This window comes from Lolium rigidum, chromosome 6 (assembly GCF_022539505.1).
Source record: "Lolium rigidum isolate FL_2022 chromosome 6, APGP_CSIRO_Lrig_0.1, whole genome shotgun sequence".
Classification (NCBI taxonomy): Eukaryota; Viridiplantae; Streptophyta; class Magnoliopsida; order Poales; family Poaceae; genus Lolium; species Lolium rigidum.
Window position 1 is genome coordinate 126,065,137 of NC_061513.1, and position 15,508 is coordinate 126,080,644.

Consider the following 15,508-nt stretch of genomic DNA (forward strand, 5'->3'; position numbering starts at 1 on the left):
TTTCGCCCGTAAAATGCGAGTAGAGGACTCTGTATTCACTTTTCGTTGGCCGAAAACTCGGATGAGCTAGCAGAACCCGTATCACTACCCATAAAACAGAATATTCCAAAAATATGCTAAAAAAAATTTCTCTTCTTCCTCCTCTCTTTCTTCCTCCACGCGCCTCAGCTCCTGCCCCGCCCCTGCCCCGGCCGCCCCCGCTCCGGCCGTCGCCCGCCCGCCACGGTCGCGCACCGCCCCCCCGCCGCCGCCCCCGCCCTACCCTCGCCCCGCCGGCGGCCTGCACGCGCCATGGCCGCCCGCTCCCGCTCACTGCCGGCCGCCCCGCTCTGCCACGGCCGCGCGCCCGCCATGGCCGCCCGCTCCCGCTCCGCCCGGCCGCCACCCGCCCGCCACGGCCGCGCGCCCGCCATGGCCGGCCACGCCCGCACCGGCTGCGCCCGCTCCTGCCCCGGCCGCCGCCGGCCCTGGCCGCTCCCGCTCCGGCTACCCCCACGCTAGCCGCGCCCGCTCCCGCTCCGGATGCCCGCGCGCCACGGAAGCAGTTGCAATTTGGTGAAAATTCAGCACGCCACAGGTGAGGGGTTGGCCCTGTATTCAGCCTCCCACCCTGTACTTGTAAGGGGCGAGGAGCCGCCCCGTAGCCAAAACTGTAAAAAATTTACGGGGTTAGGCGTTTTAAGGGGTCTGTTAGACGGCCGGGTAGAGCTCTACCCCGTATATCGGCGGTTATTTTACGGGGTTGGGCGTTTTAAGGGGTCTGTTAGACCTGTAGCACTGCGTTTCATTTCAGAAACAGAGTTCAGCTAGTATAAAAAATAAAAAGAGCAAAAACCCATTACGTCATGCTGCACATGTGTTTGCACTAGGCCTAGAGCAAAAATGGATGTTGTTTCTTGCTAAGAGCATGTCTAACAGCCCCGTATAACCCGCCCACCCCGTAAAATTCCGGCGGGATACGGGGCAGGCGCGATTTGGGGCATCTAGCAGGCCCCGTATTCTGGCCGGCCCGTTTCGGCGGAATACGGGGCCCAGGAAATCGGCCCCGTCGCCCCCTACTTATACTGGGCGCAGGTGCGAGTGAGGGGTTAACCCCTCACTCGTAACCCTAGCTCCGCCGCCTCCTCCTCCTGCTCCGGCGAGCAATTAGTCGCTCCCCCGCGCCGCATTCCACCCGCCGCCACCTGCATGGACTCCCGCCGCCGTAGTACCGTCTCGCCGGCGAGTGGATCGAAGCGATCCCGCTCGCCGGACACCGTGGAGGAGGCGTGGCGGCTCAAGTGCAAGAGATCCACCGCCGGGAGCCGCCGTGCGGCGTGCCGGTACGCCGGCGCGCTGTACGTGCCGGATTCGCTCCGGGAGTACGCCGCGGGTGGGCGGTGGTACCGGCAAGACCCGCCGCTCAAGCCGATGAGCGGCGAAGCCTTCGAGAAGTGGCTCGCCGAGTGGCAGCGCGACCGCGCGTCCAAGGCGGCGTGGGCGGCGACCATCGGCGGCACCGGCCGGCGGAGGAAGCGGAGGCGGCGAGGAGGAAGGGGAGGCGGCAGAGGAGGAGGCGGCCTTCCGGCGTGCGGTGGCCGAATCCGAGGCGGATGCCGCCGAGAAAGCTCGGGCGGAGGCAGAGGAGGAGGCGGCGGCCATCGCCGCCGTCCGGGAGTTCGAGGCGCGGGAGGCGCGGGAGGCGCAGGAGGAGGCGGCGGCCATCGCCTTCATCCCCTACGTCATCCTTGACGAGTAGATGTAGGTTAGATGTAGTATGATCCGTAGTATGATCGGAATGTATGTATGATCCGTAGTATGATCAATGAAGATGAACTTCCCGAGGTTTTTATTTTTGAAAATACGGGGCGAAATACGGGGTCTGCTAGACGGAATGGCTCTTCCGTTAGCAGTTTTTTGATACGGGGCGAAATGCGAGCGTTATACGGGGCAGCGAAATACGGGACCTGTTAGACATGCTCTAAGTAAATTTTCGTGACGACTCCTGTCCTGTTAGACATGCTCTAAGTAAATTTTCGTGACGACTCCTGTGCACAGAGCTGAAGCCACTTTCCAGCAGGTTTGTGTTCGTTTTATACTGTGAGTCCAGGAGAACACTGTAGGTGTCACAAATCCCTTTATTCGATATAAATCCCGTTATGTACACAACAAAACCTACGCAAATGGCCAAACCGTATGCACCACAAATAACTGTACACAACTCCTATTCCTGTAATCTGTACCGGCCGTGCAGGCATGAGACGAGATCATCAGTCATCATCAGACGGAGTTCTTGATGGCGGAGCTGTAGCCGTCCTGGTCGTCGTAGAACTTGGACCACAGCATCACCCCGCCGTACTTGCTGGACCCCTTCAGCGCCGGGAGCACCTGCGACTCCAGGCTCGCCGCCGGTATGAACCCGCTCCCCGCCGCCGCAGGCGCCGCCGGCAACCCAAGGAAGATGTACTTGGCGTGGACCCCCGTGGTCCACTGCTTCCACGAGTCCATCAGGTTGGCCGGGTTGCCCTGCACGAACTGGCATGGCGGGTTGTTGTAGAACTGCACCCACACGTAGTCGAAGAGCCCCGTGTCCAGCGCCTTGCCCACCCACTGGTCCGGGAACGGGCACTGCGGCGCCGCCGACAGGTACACCTCCTTGCTCTTGCTCCCCTTGCCGCTGTAGGACTTGAGGTGGGACGCCAGGGCGCCGTAGTAGTCCGGGTTCCCTCCTTCGATGTCGAAGTCCACGCCGTCCAGCACGGCGTCGCCGAAAGGCCGCTTGGACGACGGCGAGCTGCCCCCGAGGAAGCTGTTCCAGATGTACAGCGCGAGGTCCGCGGCGTCCTGCTCGGAATTGAGCGTGTACCCTCCGGCGCCCCCGCCTATGGAGAGCATCACCTTGACGCCCTTGGACTGGCACAGGTTGATGTCGGCGGTCAGGTTGGTGCACGCGTTGGAGTAGGGGTCGCAGTGTCCGGCGAGGTTGAGCTGGGGAGACTGGCCCGACCCGAAGCTGCAGAGGAAGGCGATGTTCACGAAGCCGTAGTTCCCCGTGCTGCAGGTCTCGGCGAGGGTGCCCTCGTTGCCGTTCTGGCCCCAGTAGATGGCGATGCTGCCGCCATGGCTCCGCGGGGCCGAGGAGAAGAGGAAGATGGCCGCCAAGAGGCAGGCGACGGAGAAGGAGGCGCTGGGTTTAGCCGGAATGGCCATTGCTGCTTGCGAGCTCTTCTCTTGGAATAGGTAACTGCACAGGGATTGCTGCTTCTAGCTTGGGATATGAAAATGCTGCTGCTACCTGCATGATTTATATGCTACTGCTCAGGTGATCTGATATCATCAGAAATTAGTGCGTGCCCTCGATGTAACGGTGGATCAATGTCGTTGTTTAAGGCCCTCCAGAATATCATTCTCAGACGGCGTTTGCCTCTGATCGCGTCTTCGCATGCCTCTCGATCTGCTGCTACGGCACGTTGCTAATATTTACTGTATCTTGTAGTGTTAGTACTAGCTAATGCAATTATGCAAACCCTGTACTGACCTGCTCATACCTGATCGTGTCTTTGCACTCCTCTCGATCTGCTACGGCATCTCCGCGTGGTGGAGAAAATATCACATACGAATCTGATATATAGTCTTGTGAATATCTTGCAAAAAATGAGAACTCTAATCTTGCTATAAACAACATCATTAAGGTACTTCCAAAAAACATTGAATAGAGCACATATTCCCACCAGCATTAGAGCATCTCCAGCTGCGTCCCCCAAAAATTTTTAGAACGTGCCGGACATTTTTTCGTTCTCAGTCGCGCGCCCCAAAGACCCTTTTCGCCCAGCGGCCCAACACGGTGTCCGGCGCCCCGAGCCTGTCCACGGTCCACAAGGGATGCTCCAGGCACGCTGGACACAGCGAGAAGCGAGGTGCGGAGTGGCGGGCCTGACGCATCATCGACACGAACGACGCTCAACCATCGCCTACCTAGCGATGGTGCAGTTGCCAGGAAGGTGAACCATCGTAGTGGAAACCACGTCGATCGACGCGCAAACCCCAGGAATGGAGAGCGAACTACGCGGAAGAGCAACCGCAACCCTCTTCGATATCTGCGTCGCCATTCATCCCCGCTCAACAAGACCCATACGTATGCGCATTCCGATCTACAACCGGATGGCACCATTCATCTCTCCTCTCCTTCTGACCATGAGCTCTCTTTACCATCGAACACTGATAGCAAGGGGAAGCCATCGGGATGGCGTCATTGGTGGGGCAGAGTTGCAACGCCTAGCAGCTCTAGTTCCCCGCCAACGGACGACCAAGAGGAGGATTGGGAGGCCGACAACGGCCATGAGGAGGAGGGGAAGGCCATCGCCGATGACGGCCACGAGAAGGAGGAGGAGGAAGAGGCTGAGGAGTCGGTGGCGGCAAAGAAGGAGGCAAGGGCCCGGGCGAAGGCGAAGGCGAAGGCGGAGGCGCAGCCGGCAAGCAGTAACGACGAATACATCAAGGACTACTCGTTGGAAGGGGACACAAGTTCCTCCGATGCGTCGAACGACATTGGCTCTTCGGAAGATGTGACGAGCAGGAGCCTCCGTGAGGACGACGAGACGGTGCCATCAAAGAATAAGTAGTTTAAAAAATTAGTTCATGTTTTTTGAAGTTTTATGTGTAATTTGTTACAATATGTTGCACTACTTTGAAAATCTTGATTGTAGTTACAAATTTCTATTGAAATAAAAATGAAAAAAAAACAAATAATGAGTTATTTTAATATTTGGGGGGGCGTTTGGGGGACGTGGCTGGAGAGCGACGTCCTTCAAACGCGGCACGAAGAAAACGTGTCCCCCAAACGCTTGATTCGACATCGTTTGAAGACGCTTTGGAAGACTCGGCTGGAGATGCTCTTAAAGTGTTAATACGCGCTAATTAACCTAGTCAGAACAGGTCCCTTTCACTCTTTGGATGCGCGGTCGTGAACATCATCTGGAGCAATACTCTGAATTGGGCTGACCTCACCCAAGCTGTCCCTTCCGATTGATAGCAAATTCAGAGAATGGTGGGTGCAGGCTTCAGATAGACTGCATGGATCAAGAATTTCAACACAATTGTTATGCTCACGGTTTGGACGATTTGGCGAGAAAGAAATGGGCGTCTGTTCAGAAATGAGTACAGATCAATCCAACTTCTAATCAACCAAATCAAAACTGATGCAAAATATTGGGCGATGACAAGTGGAGGTCGTTTCATTCTTACAACCAATAATACAGGGTAGTCTGTAGTGTTGTAGTTGGCTTTCAGGTTGTTTCGGTAGTTTGTTAGGCTCAGGTCGTTAGGCTGGGTTTTTTCTTCTCGTGTGAATCTAGTTGTCGGACCGGCTGGACGTGTTACACGTGTATCAAATAGGATTTGCCATATTATTTTTCGATAAAACAATTTTTTTTTGAAAGGAATACGGTAGGGGAAGCCCCTACAGTGATTTTTTTAAATAATAAGAACCCAATTCTGCATCCGTGGGACTTGAACCTGGGTGGCTGGGTTGTACATCCACTTCCCTAACCGAATGAGCTAGACTCACTTCTTAAAACAACCCTTATAGGATAACTATGAAAATATTTTTATTTTTAGAGGCACCTTAAGTTTTCAAATATAAATCTGAAGAAACATTGAGTTGGTATCATCCAAATCTTGCATTAGTAATTATAACTAGATGGTACCCTAAGGCGTTGCAACAGAAATTGCATCAAGATAAGTTGAATATATTAGACAAATAAATAAGAGCAAGGAGTGTGATATGACCGTTTTTTCCGGGGAGCCGTTACCAGCGACTCTCGGGCGATTCTGGGCAATCGCCGAGAACTCCGAGGATGAAGGCTCATCCGGCGAGGCTACGGCGGATCCTGTGCTGCTGCCAGGTGAAGATAGCAGTCACTCGGGGTCCTACCTGTGTCGCACGCCGGCGGAAGAGGACTGCGACCTGTCTGCGATGGCAATGTCGGCGATCAGACGGAAAGAGGAAAAAAGACGAAGGCAGCGGGAGGCGGCACAACTGCTCCGATCTGGTAAGTCTCCAATCTCTGCTGTCGATAGTTTTCTGCCGATCTCTGCATGCAGGTCGCAGCTGAGGAGATCACCGGTCATGTTGCCTGTGCTCTCGCCCTCGACTTTTTTTCTCGAATCCTTCAATGCTAAAGAATGGGTTTACGTCCATCGGAAGAAGAGGAGGATGCAGTTCGAGAGGAGGACAAACAGACATCGATCATCGCCGGTGAGATTTTCTTCCATATCTCAGCGATCTACTGTCCGAATTCAAACTCAATCAGATGAATGTTTGGGCCATATGGGCCAAAGAAAGGGTCGGTCGTTTCGTTATGCTCAAGTGCAGGGTCGTATGGGCCTGGAGCTATCGATCGACTGCGAATCTGACCGTCGCTTACCACGTTTTGCTAGTGGTAAGAGGCGCAGTCTAGGTTTTGGCAACGCAAAGTTTATTCCCGAACCAGCTGCTCCTGTTACGTCCACGGGTATTGTTGCCGCCGACATGGCCAACCGTGGTGGAGGTGCAAATCGTGGCAGAGGTCCGTCTCCTGGAGGTCGCGGCGGAAATCGGTGGGATGGAGGTCCCAATGCTGGCCGCGGCAATTTTGAGGAAGGGGGCCCGAGTGGAACAGCAGGGCAAGAGGGTGCTGGTGTCGGACAAGGAAATACAAGTATCGTATTCGGCGATGGTGTGTTTCGGGCAGATGAAGCTCGTCCCAATAATTATGGGGCGGGAACCGAAACCATCGGGTTCGTTTTAACAATGGTGCTTGGTGATTCTCGTAGGAATTTTGGGGGCTATCATGCTGGTTATAATAACCGAAGATTCAACAATGGGAATTACAATGGAAGGTATGATGCTAACCGGAATTCTTATAACTACGGTGGTCTATCAGCTAGAGAGCAACGAGTTAGTCAAAGAAACCATGAGAGCCTTAGCTAGGCAATTTGTTGATCATCCTACTCAGCGGGATTCGAGTCCTTCCTACTCAGCCTATTTTGCAAAATGTCAATGAAGTGCTGCCATCTAATACTGCAAATTTTACTCGTCGGTCTTATGTGCCAAAGGCTGTTCCGAGTGGCTCTCGGAGTCGGGCGGTTGGTCAAGTACGGGAACCGGAATGCGGTGGAGCCAAGAGTTGTTGACACTCTTATGGCTGGGCCGGACATAGATGAACAGGAAGGGAGGATCACTTCGAAGGAGGTGTGGATGAGTCGGAACGGCGGCTATGGCCAAGAAAAAGGAGGTCCTACATGTTATCGATGCAAAAAACCTGGGCATTGTGTTAATGATTGTGAAGTGGTTCTTTGCGATTGTTGTCAGAGGGCTGGCCATGCAACTGTTGAGTGTCCACTTTTGAAGGCACCCAGACCAAGGCTTGCTATGTATGGATTGGGACATGAAGATTTATCTTTCTGGGAACTACCATTGTCAGATTCTGTGAGGCCGAGGGTCGAGAACACAAGGTTGGGTGATACGTCTCCGACGTATCGATAATTTCTTATGTTCTATGCCATATTATTGATGATACCTACATGTTTATGCACACTTTATGTCATATTCGTGCATTTTATGGAACTAACCTATTAACAAGATGCCGAAGTGCCAGTTGCTATTTTCTGCTGTTTTTTGGTTTCAGAAATCCTAGTAACAAAATATTCTCGGAATTGGACGAAACGAAGACCCAGGGGCCTATTTCGCCACGAACCTTCCAGAAGACCGAAGAGCATACAAAGTGGGGCCACGAGGTGGCCAAACCACATGGCGGCGCGGCCAAGGGGGCCCGCGCCGCCCTATGGTGTGGGCCCCTCGTTAGCCCCCGACTCGCCCTTCCGCCTACTTAAAGCCTCCGTCGCGAAACCCACGATGCGAAAAACCACGATACGGAAAACCTTGCGAGACGCAGCCGCCGCCGATCCCATCTCGGGGGATTACGGGAGATCTCCTCCGGCACCCTGCCGGAGAGGGGATTCATCTCCCGGAGGACTCTACACCGCCATGGTCGCCTCCGGAGTGATGAGTGAGTAGTTCACCCCTGGACTATGGGTCCATAGCGGTAGCTAGATGGTTGTCTTCTCCTCATTGTGCTTCATTGTTGGATCTTGTGAGCTGCCTAACATGATCAAGATCATCTATCTGTAATACTCTATGTTGTGTTTGTCGGGATCCGATGGATAGAGAATACCATGTTATGTTAATTATCAAGTTATTACATATGTGTTGTTTATGATCTTGCATGCTCTCCGTTACTAGTAGAGGCTGTGGCCAAGTTTTTGCTTTTAATCCAAGAGGGAGTATTTATGCTCGATAGTGGGTTCATGCACGCATTGACACACGGGACGGTGACGAGAAAGTTCTAAGGTTGTGTTGTGTTGTTGCCACTAGGGATAAAACATTGGCGCTATGTACGAGGATGTAGTTGTTGATTACATTACGCACCATACTTAATGCAATTGTCCGTTGCTTTGCAACTTAATGTCGGAAGGGGTTCGGACGATAACCTGAAGGTGGACTTTTTAGGCATAGATGCAGTTGGATGGCGGTCTATGTACTTTGTCGTAATGCCCAATTAAATCTCACTATACTTATCATGCCATGTATGTGCATTGTTATGCCCTCTCTATTTGTCAATTGCCCGACTGTAATTTATTCACCCAACATGCTTTTATCTTATGGGAGAGACACCTCTAGTGAACTGTGGACCCCGGTCCATTCTTTTAATACTGAAATACAAATCTGCTGCAATACTTGTTTTACTGTTTTTTCTGCAAACAATCTGAAGGAGATATGCCCTAGAGGCAATAATAAAAGTGGTTATTATTTATATCTCTATGTTTATGATAAATGTTTATATGTCATGCTATAATTGTATTAACCGAAACATTAGTACATGTGTGATATGTAGACAACAAGAAGTCCCTAGTATGCCTCTTAAACTAGCTTGTTGATTAATGGATGATTAGTTTCATAATCATGAACATTGGATGTTATTAATAACAAGGTTATATCATTATATGAATGATGTAATGGACACACCCAATTAAGCGTAGCATAAGATCTCGTCATTAAGTTATTTGCTATAAGCTTTCGATACATAGTTACCTAGTCCTTATGACCATGAGATCATATAAATCACTTATACCGGAAAGGTACTTTGATTACACCAAACACCACCGCGTAAATGGGTGGCTATAAAGGTGGGATTAAGTATCCGGAAAGTATGAGTTGAGACATATGGATCAACGAGTGGGATTTGTCCATCCCGATGACGGATAGATATACTTCGGGCCCTCTCGGTGGAATGTCGTCTAATGTCTTGCAAGCATATGAATGAGTTCATAAGAGACCACATACCACGGTACGAGTAAAGAGTACTTGTCGGGAGACGAGGTTGAACAAGGTATAGAATGATACCGAAGATCAAACCTCGGACAAGTAAAATATCGCGAGACAAAAGGAATTTGGTAATATATGGGAATGGTTCATTCGATCACTAAAGTCATCGTTGAATATGTGGGAGCCATTATGGATCTCCGGATCCCGCTATTGGTTATTGGTCGGAGTGAGTACTCAACCATGTCCGCATAGTTCGCGAACCGTAGGGTGACACACTTAAAGTTGGATGTTGAAATGGTAGAACTTGAATATGGAATGGAGTTGGAATATTTGTTCGGAGTCCCGGATGTGATCCCGGACATCACGAGGAGTTCCGGAATGGTCCGGAGAATAAGATTCATATATAGGATGTCATTTTATGTGAATAAAATGACGCGGAAGGTTCTATGGAAGGTTCTAGAAGGTTCTAGAAAAGTCCGGAAGAAACCACCAAGGAAGGTGGAGTCCACAAGGGACTCCACCTCCATGGCCGGCCAACCCTAGTGGGGGAGGAGTCCCAAGTGGACTCCCCTTAGGGGGCCGGCCACCCCCACATGGGAGGTGGGAATCCCACCTTTGGGTGGGAGTCCTAGTTGGGCTAGGATTGCCCCTCCTATGGAAGGTTTTGGTTCGGGTCTTATTCGAAGACTTGGACACCACCTCTTGGGGTTCCACCTATATAATGAGGGGCCAAGGGGAGGGGGCCGGCCACCCAAGAACCACCAAGGTGGCCGCACCCCATAGTGGCCGGCGCCTCCCTCTCCCCAAACCCTAGCCGCCCGCTCCTCCACATCCCGCATAGCTTAGCGAAGCTCCGCCGGACTTCTACACCGCCACCGACACCACGCCGTCGTGCTGTCGGATTCAAGAGGAGCTACTACTTCCGCTGCCCGCCGGAACGGGGAGGTGGACGTCGTCTTCATCAACAACCGAACGTGTGACCGAGTACGGAGGTGCTGCCCGTTCGTGGCGCCGGAACCGATCGTGATCAAGATCTTCTACGCGCTTTTGCAAGCGGCAAGTGAACGTCTACCGCAGCAACAAGAGCCTCATCTTGTAGGCTTTGGAATCTCTTCAAGGGTGAGACTCGATACCCCCTCGTTGCTACCGTCTTCTAGATTGCATCTTGGCTTGGATTGCGTGTTTGCGGTAGGAAAATTTTTGTTTTCTATGCTACGTTATCCTACAGAGTGGTATCGCAGGCCGTGTCTATGCATAGATGGTTGCACGAGTAGAACACAATGGTTTTGTGGGCGTTGATGCTCTTGTTGTCTTTAGTTGAGTACTTTGCATCTTTATGGCATAGTGGGATGAAGCGGCTCGGACTAACTTTACATGACCGCGTTCATGAGACTTGTTCCTCGTTCGACATGCAACTTGTATTGCATAAGAGGCTTTGCGGGTGTCTCGTCTCTCCTACTATAGTAAAGATTCAATTTACTCTTCTATTGACAACATTAGTATCAACGTTGTGGTTCATGTTCGTAGGTAGATTAGATCTATATCGAAAACCCTAAACCACGTAAAATATGCAAACCAAATTAGAGAGCGTCTAACTTGTTTTTGCGGTGGTTTGGTGATGTGATATGGCCATAATGTGATGATGAATATGTATGAGATGATCATTATTGTATTGTGGCAACCGGCAGGAGCCTTATGGTTGTCTTTAAATTTCATGTTGAGTAGTATTTCAAAGAAGTTGTAATAGTTGCTACATGGAGGACAATCATGAAGACGGCGCCATTGACCTTGACGCTACGTCGACAATGATGGAGATCATGCCCGAAGATGATGGAGATCATGTCCGTGCTTTGGAGATGAAGATCAAAGGCGCAAAGACAAAAGGGCCATATCATATCACATATGAACTGCATGTGATGTTAATCCTTTTATGCATCTTATTTTGCTTAGATCGCGACGGTAGCATTATAAGATGATCCCTCACTAAAATCTCAAGATAATAAAGTGTTCATCCTTAGTAGCACCGTTGCCAAGACTTGTCGTTTCGAAGCATCTCGTGATGATCGGGTGTGATAGAATCAACAAGTGCATACAACGGGTGCAAGCCAGCTTTGCACATGCGGATACTAAGGTGGCCTTGACGAGCCTAGCATGTACGGACATGGTCTCGGAACACGTGATACCGAAAGGTAGAGCATGAATCATATGATTGATATGATGAACACTTTGAGTGTTCGCCATTGAAATTACACCTTGTCTCGTGATGATCGGACTATGGTGTGGTGGATTTGGTTCGTGTGATCACTAAGACAATGCGAGGGATATTGTTTTGAGTGGGAGTTCACCTAGATTTTTAATTATATTGAATTAAAATTTGAACTCAATTTGTCATAAACTTAGTCTAAACTATTGCAAATATATGTTGTAGAGATGGCGTCCCCAATCAATTTTAACCAGTTCCTAGAGAAAGAAAAGCTTAAGAGCAACGGTAGCAACTTCACCGATCGGTTCCGTCATGTGAGGATCTTCCTCTCCGGCGGAAATCTGCAATATGTGCTTGATGCACCGCTAGGTGACCCTCCTGCGTAAACCGAAACCGATGAAGTAAAAGCTGTTTACGAGACTCGGAAAACTCGGTACTCTCAAGTTCGAGTGTGCCATCCTGTGCGATCCGGAATCCGATCTTCAAAAACGTTTTGAGCACCACGATCCTCATGAGTTGATGAAAGAATTGAAGACTATTTTCGAGACTCATGCGGCCGTGGAATGCTATGAAGCATCGAAACATTTCTTCAGCTGTATGATGGAAGAAGGCAGCTCCATTAGTGAGCACATGCTCGCCATGACCGGGCATGCGAAGAAACTCAGTGACTTGGGAATAGTGATTCCTAACAGACCGGGGATTAATCGTGTCCTTCAATCACCGCCACCAAGTTACAAGAACTTTGTGATGAACTACAATATGCGAACATGAACAAGGAGTTACTCGAACTCTTTGGCATGCTAAAAGCTGCTGAGATTGAGATCAAGAAAGAGCACCAAGTGTTGATGGTCAACAAGACCACTAGTTTCAAGAAACAAGGGCAAGTCTAAGGGAAAATTCAAGAAGGGTGGCAAGAAAGCTGCCACGCCTCCTATGAAACCTAAGAACGGCCCTAAGCCTGATGCTGAGTGCTATTACCGCAAGGAGAAGGGACACTGGAAGCGTAATTGCTCCAAGTATCTGGCTGATCTGAAGAGCGGCCTTGTCAAGAAGAAGAAAGAAGGTATATCTGATATACATGTTATAGATGTTTATCTCACTCGGTTCTCGTTCTAGTACTGGGTATTTGATACTGGTTCGGTTGCTCATATCCGTAACTCGAAACAGGAACTAAAGAATAAACGAAGACTACCGAAAGATGAAGTGACAATGCGCGTTGGAAATGGATCCAAAGTCGATGTGATCGCTGTCGGCACACTTCCTCTACATCTACCTTCGGGATTAGTTTTAAGCCTAAATAATTGTTATTTTGTACCCGCGTTGAGCATGAACATTATATCTGGATCTTGTTTAATGCAAGACGGTTATTCATTCAAGTCCGAGAATAATGGTTGTTCTATTTTTATGAATAATATCTTTTATGGTCGAGCACCACAAAAGAATGGCTTATTTCTCGTTAGATCTCGATAGTAGTGATACGCATATACATAACATTGATGCTAAGCGAATTAAATTGAATGATAATTCTACTTATATGTGGCACTGTCGTCTTGGTCATATTGGAGTGAAGCGCATGAAGAAACTCCATACCGATGGATTACTTGAATCACTTGACTTTGAGTCACTTGATAGATGCGAAGCATGTCTAATGGGAAAAATGACTAAGACTCCATTTTCCGGTATGATGGAGCGAGCTACCGACTTATTGGAAATCATACATACCGATGTGTGCGGACCAATGAGTGTAGCATCGCGCGGTGGTTATCGTTATGTTCTAACCTTCACGGATGATCCGAGTAGATATGGGTATATCTATTTCATGAAACATAAATCCGAAACTTTTGAGAAGTTTAAGGAATTCCAAAGTGAAGTAGAAAATCAACGTAACAAGAAGATTAAATTTCTACGATCCGATCGCGGAGGTGAATATCTGAGTTATGAGTTTGGCATGCATTTAAAGAAATGCGGAATACTTTCACAATTGACACCGCCGGGAACACCACAACGAAACGGTGTGTCCGAACGTCGTAATCGAACTCTCTTAGATATGGTTCGTTCTATGATGTCTCTTACTGATTTGCCGTTATCATTTTGGAGTTATGCATTAGAGACAGCCGCATTCACTTTAAATAGAGCACCATCAAAATCCGTAGAAACGACACCGTATGAATTATGGTTTAATAAGAAACCTAAGCTGTCGTTCCTTAAAGTTTGGGGTTGCGAAGCCTATGTAAAAAGGTTACAACCGGACAAGCTAGAACCCAAAGCGGAGAAATGCATCTTCATAGGATACCCTAAGGAAACTATAGGGTACACTTTCTATCACAGATCCGAAGGCAAAATCTTTGTTGCTAAGAACGGAACCTTTCTTGAGAAAGAATTTCTCACTAAAGAAGTGACTGGAAGAAAAGTAGAACTCGATGAGATTAATGAATCTATACTCGTTGATCAGAGTAGTGCAGTACCGGAAGATGTACCTGTACCGCCTACACCGGCAACAGAGGAAGCTAATGATAATGATCATGAAACTTCGAACGAGGAAACTACTGAACCTCGCAGATCGACAAGGGAACGTGCCACTCCTGATTGGTATGATCCTTGTCTAAATGTCATGATTGTGGATAACAATGATGAGGACCCCGCGACGTATGAAGAAGCGATGATGAGCCCAGATTCCAACAAATGGCAAGAAGCCATGAAATCCGAAATGGGATCCATGTATGATAACAAAGTATGGACTTTGGTAGACTTACCCGATAGCCGAAAGGCTGTCGAGAATAAATGGATCTTCAAGAGAAAAACAGATGCCTGATGGTAATATTACCGTCTATAAAGCTCGACTTGTCGCAAAGGGTTTCCGACAAATTCAAGGAATTGACTACGATGAGACTTTCTCACCCGTAGCGAAGCTAAAATCTGTGAGGATTTTGTTAGCAATAGCTGCATTTTTCGATTATGAGATTTGGCGGATGGATGTCAAAACGGCGTTCCTTAATGGAGACATTGAGGAAGAGTTGTATATGGTACAACCCAAAGGTTTTGTTGATCCTAAAAATGCTGACAAAGTATGCAAACTTCAGCGTTCAATCTATGGACTCGAAGCAAGCATCGAGAAGTTGGAACCGACGCTTTGATAAGGTGATCAAAGACTTCGGGTTTATACGAGTGTCATGGAGAGGCCTGTATTTACAAGAAAGTGAGTGGGAGCTCAGTAGCATTCCTGATATTATATGTAGATGACATATTATTGATCGGGAATGATATAGAACTATTAAGCAATGGTAAAAGGTTATTTGAATAACAGTTTTTCAATGAAAGACCTTGGTGAAGCATCGTATATATTAGGCATCAAGATTTATAGAGATAGATCAAGACGCCTAATAGGGCTATCACGGAGTACATACTCGGACAAGATTCTAAAGAAGTTTAGAATGGACGAAAGTAAGAAAGGGTTTTTACCTATGTTACTGTGGCAAGGTCTTGAGTAAGACTCAAGGACCGGCTACGACGAAGAAAGAGAAAGGATGAATCAAATCCCCTATGCTTCGGCAGTAGGCTCTATTATGTATGCCATGCTATGTACAAGACCGGATATAGCGCATGCTGTTAGTTTGACTAGCAGATATCAAAGTGATCCAGGAATGGAACACTGGACAGCGGTCAAGAATATCCCGAAGTACTTGAAAAGAACTAAGGATATGTTTCTTTGTTATGGAGGTGACCAAGAGCTCGTTGTAACAAGTTACACCGATGCAAGTTGGAACACTGATCCTGATGACTCTAAGTCACAATCTGGGTACGTGTTTATATTGAATGGTGTTGCAGTAAGCTGGGCAAGCTCGAAGCAGTGCACGGTGGCGAAGTCTTCAACGGAATCGAGTACATAGCGGCTTCAGAGGCTTCATCGAAGCGGTATGGATGAAGAGGTTCATTGTAGAGCTCGGTGTGGTTCCTAGTGCATT

The 15,508-nt window shown here is 49.0% G+C and overlaps 1 protein-coding gene across 1 annotated transcript; it reads right to left on the reverse strand.

The window, feature by feature from the left end:
- Positions 1 to 2,259: 2,259 nt before the first annotated feature.
- On the reverse strand, positions 2,260 to 3,189 carry LOC124667120 (acidic endochitinase-like). The gene has a single exon (XM_047204448.1). It carries the CDS (start codon positions 3,187 to 3,189, stop codon positions 2,260 to 2,262), a length of 930 nt encoding a protein of 309 aa, XP_047060404.1.
- Positions 3,190 to 15,508: the final 12,319 nt, after the last annotated feature.

Coding starts and splice junctions, on each gene's coding strand:
- LOC124667120 (XM_047204448.1), bottom strand. CDS start 3,189: ATGGCCATTCCGGCTAAACCCAGCGCCTCCTTCTCCGTCGCCTGCCTC.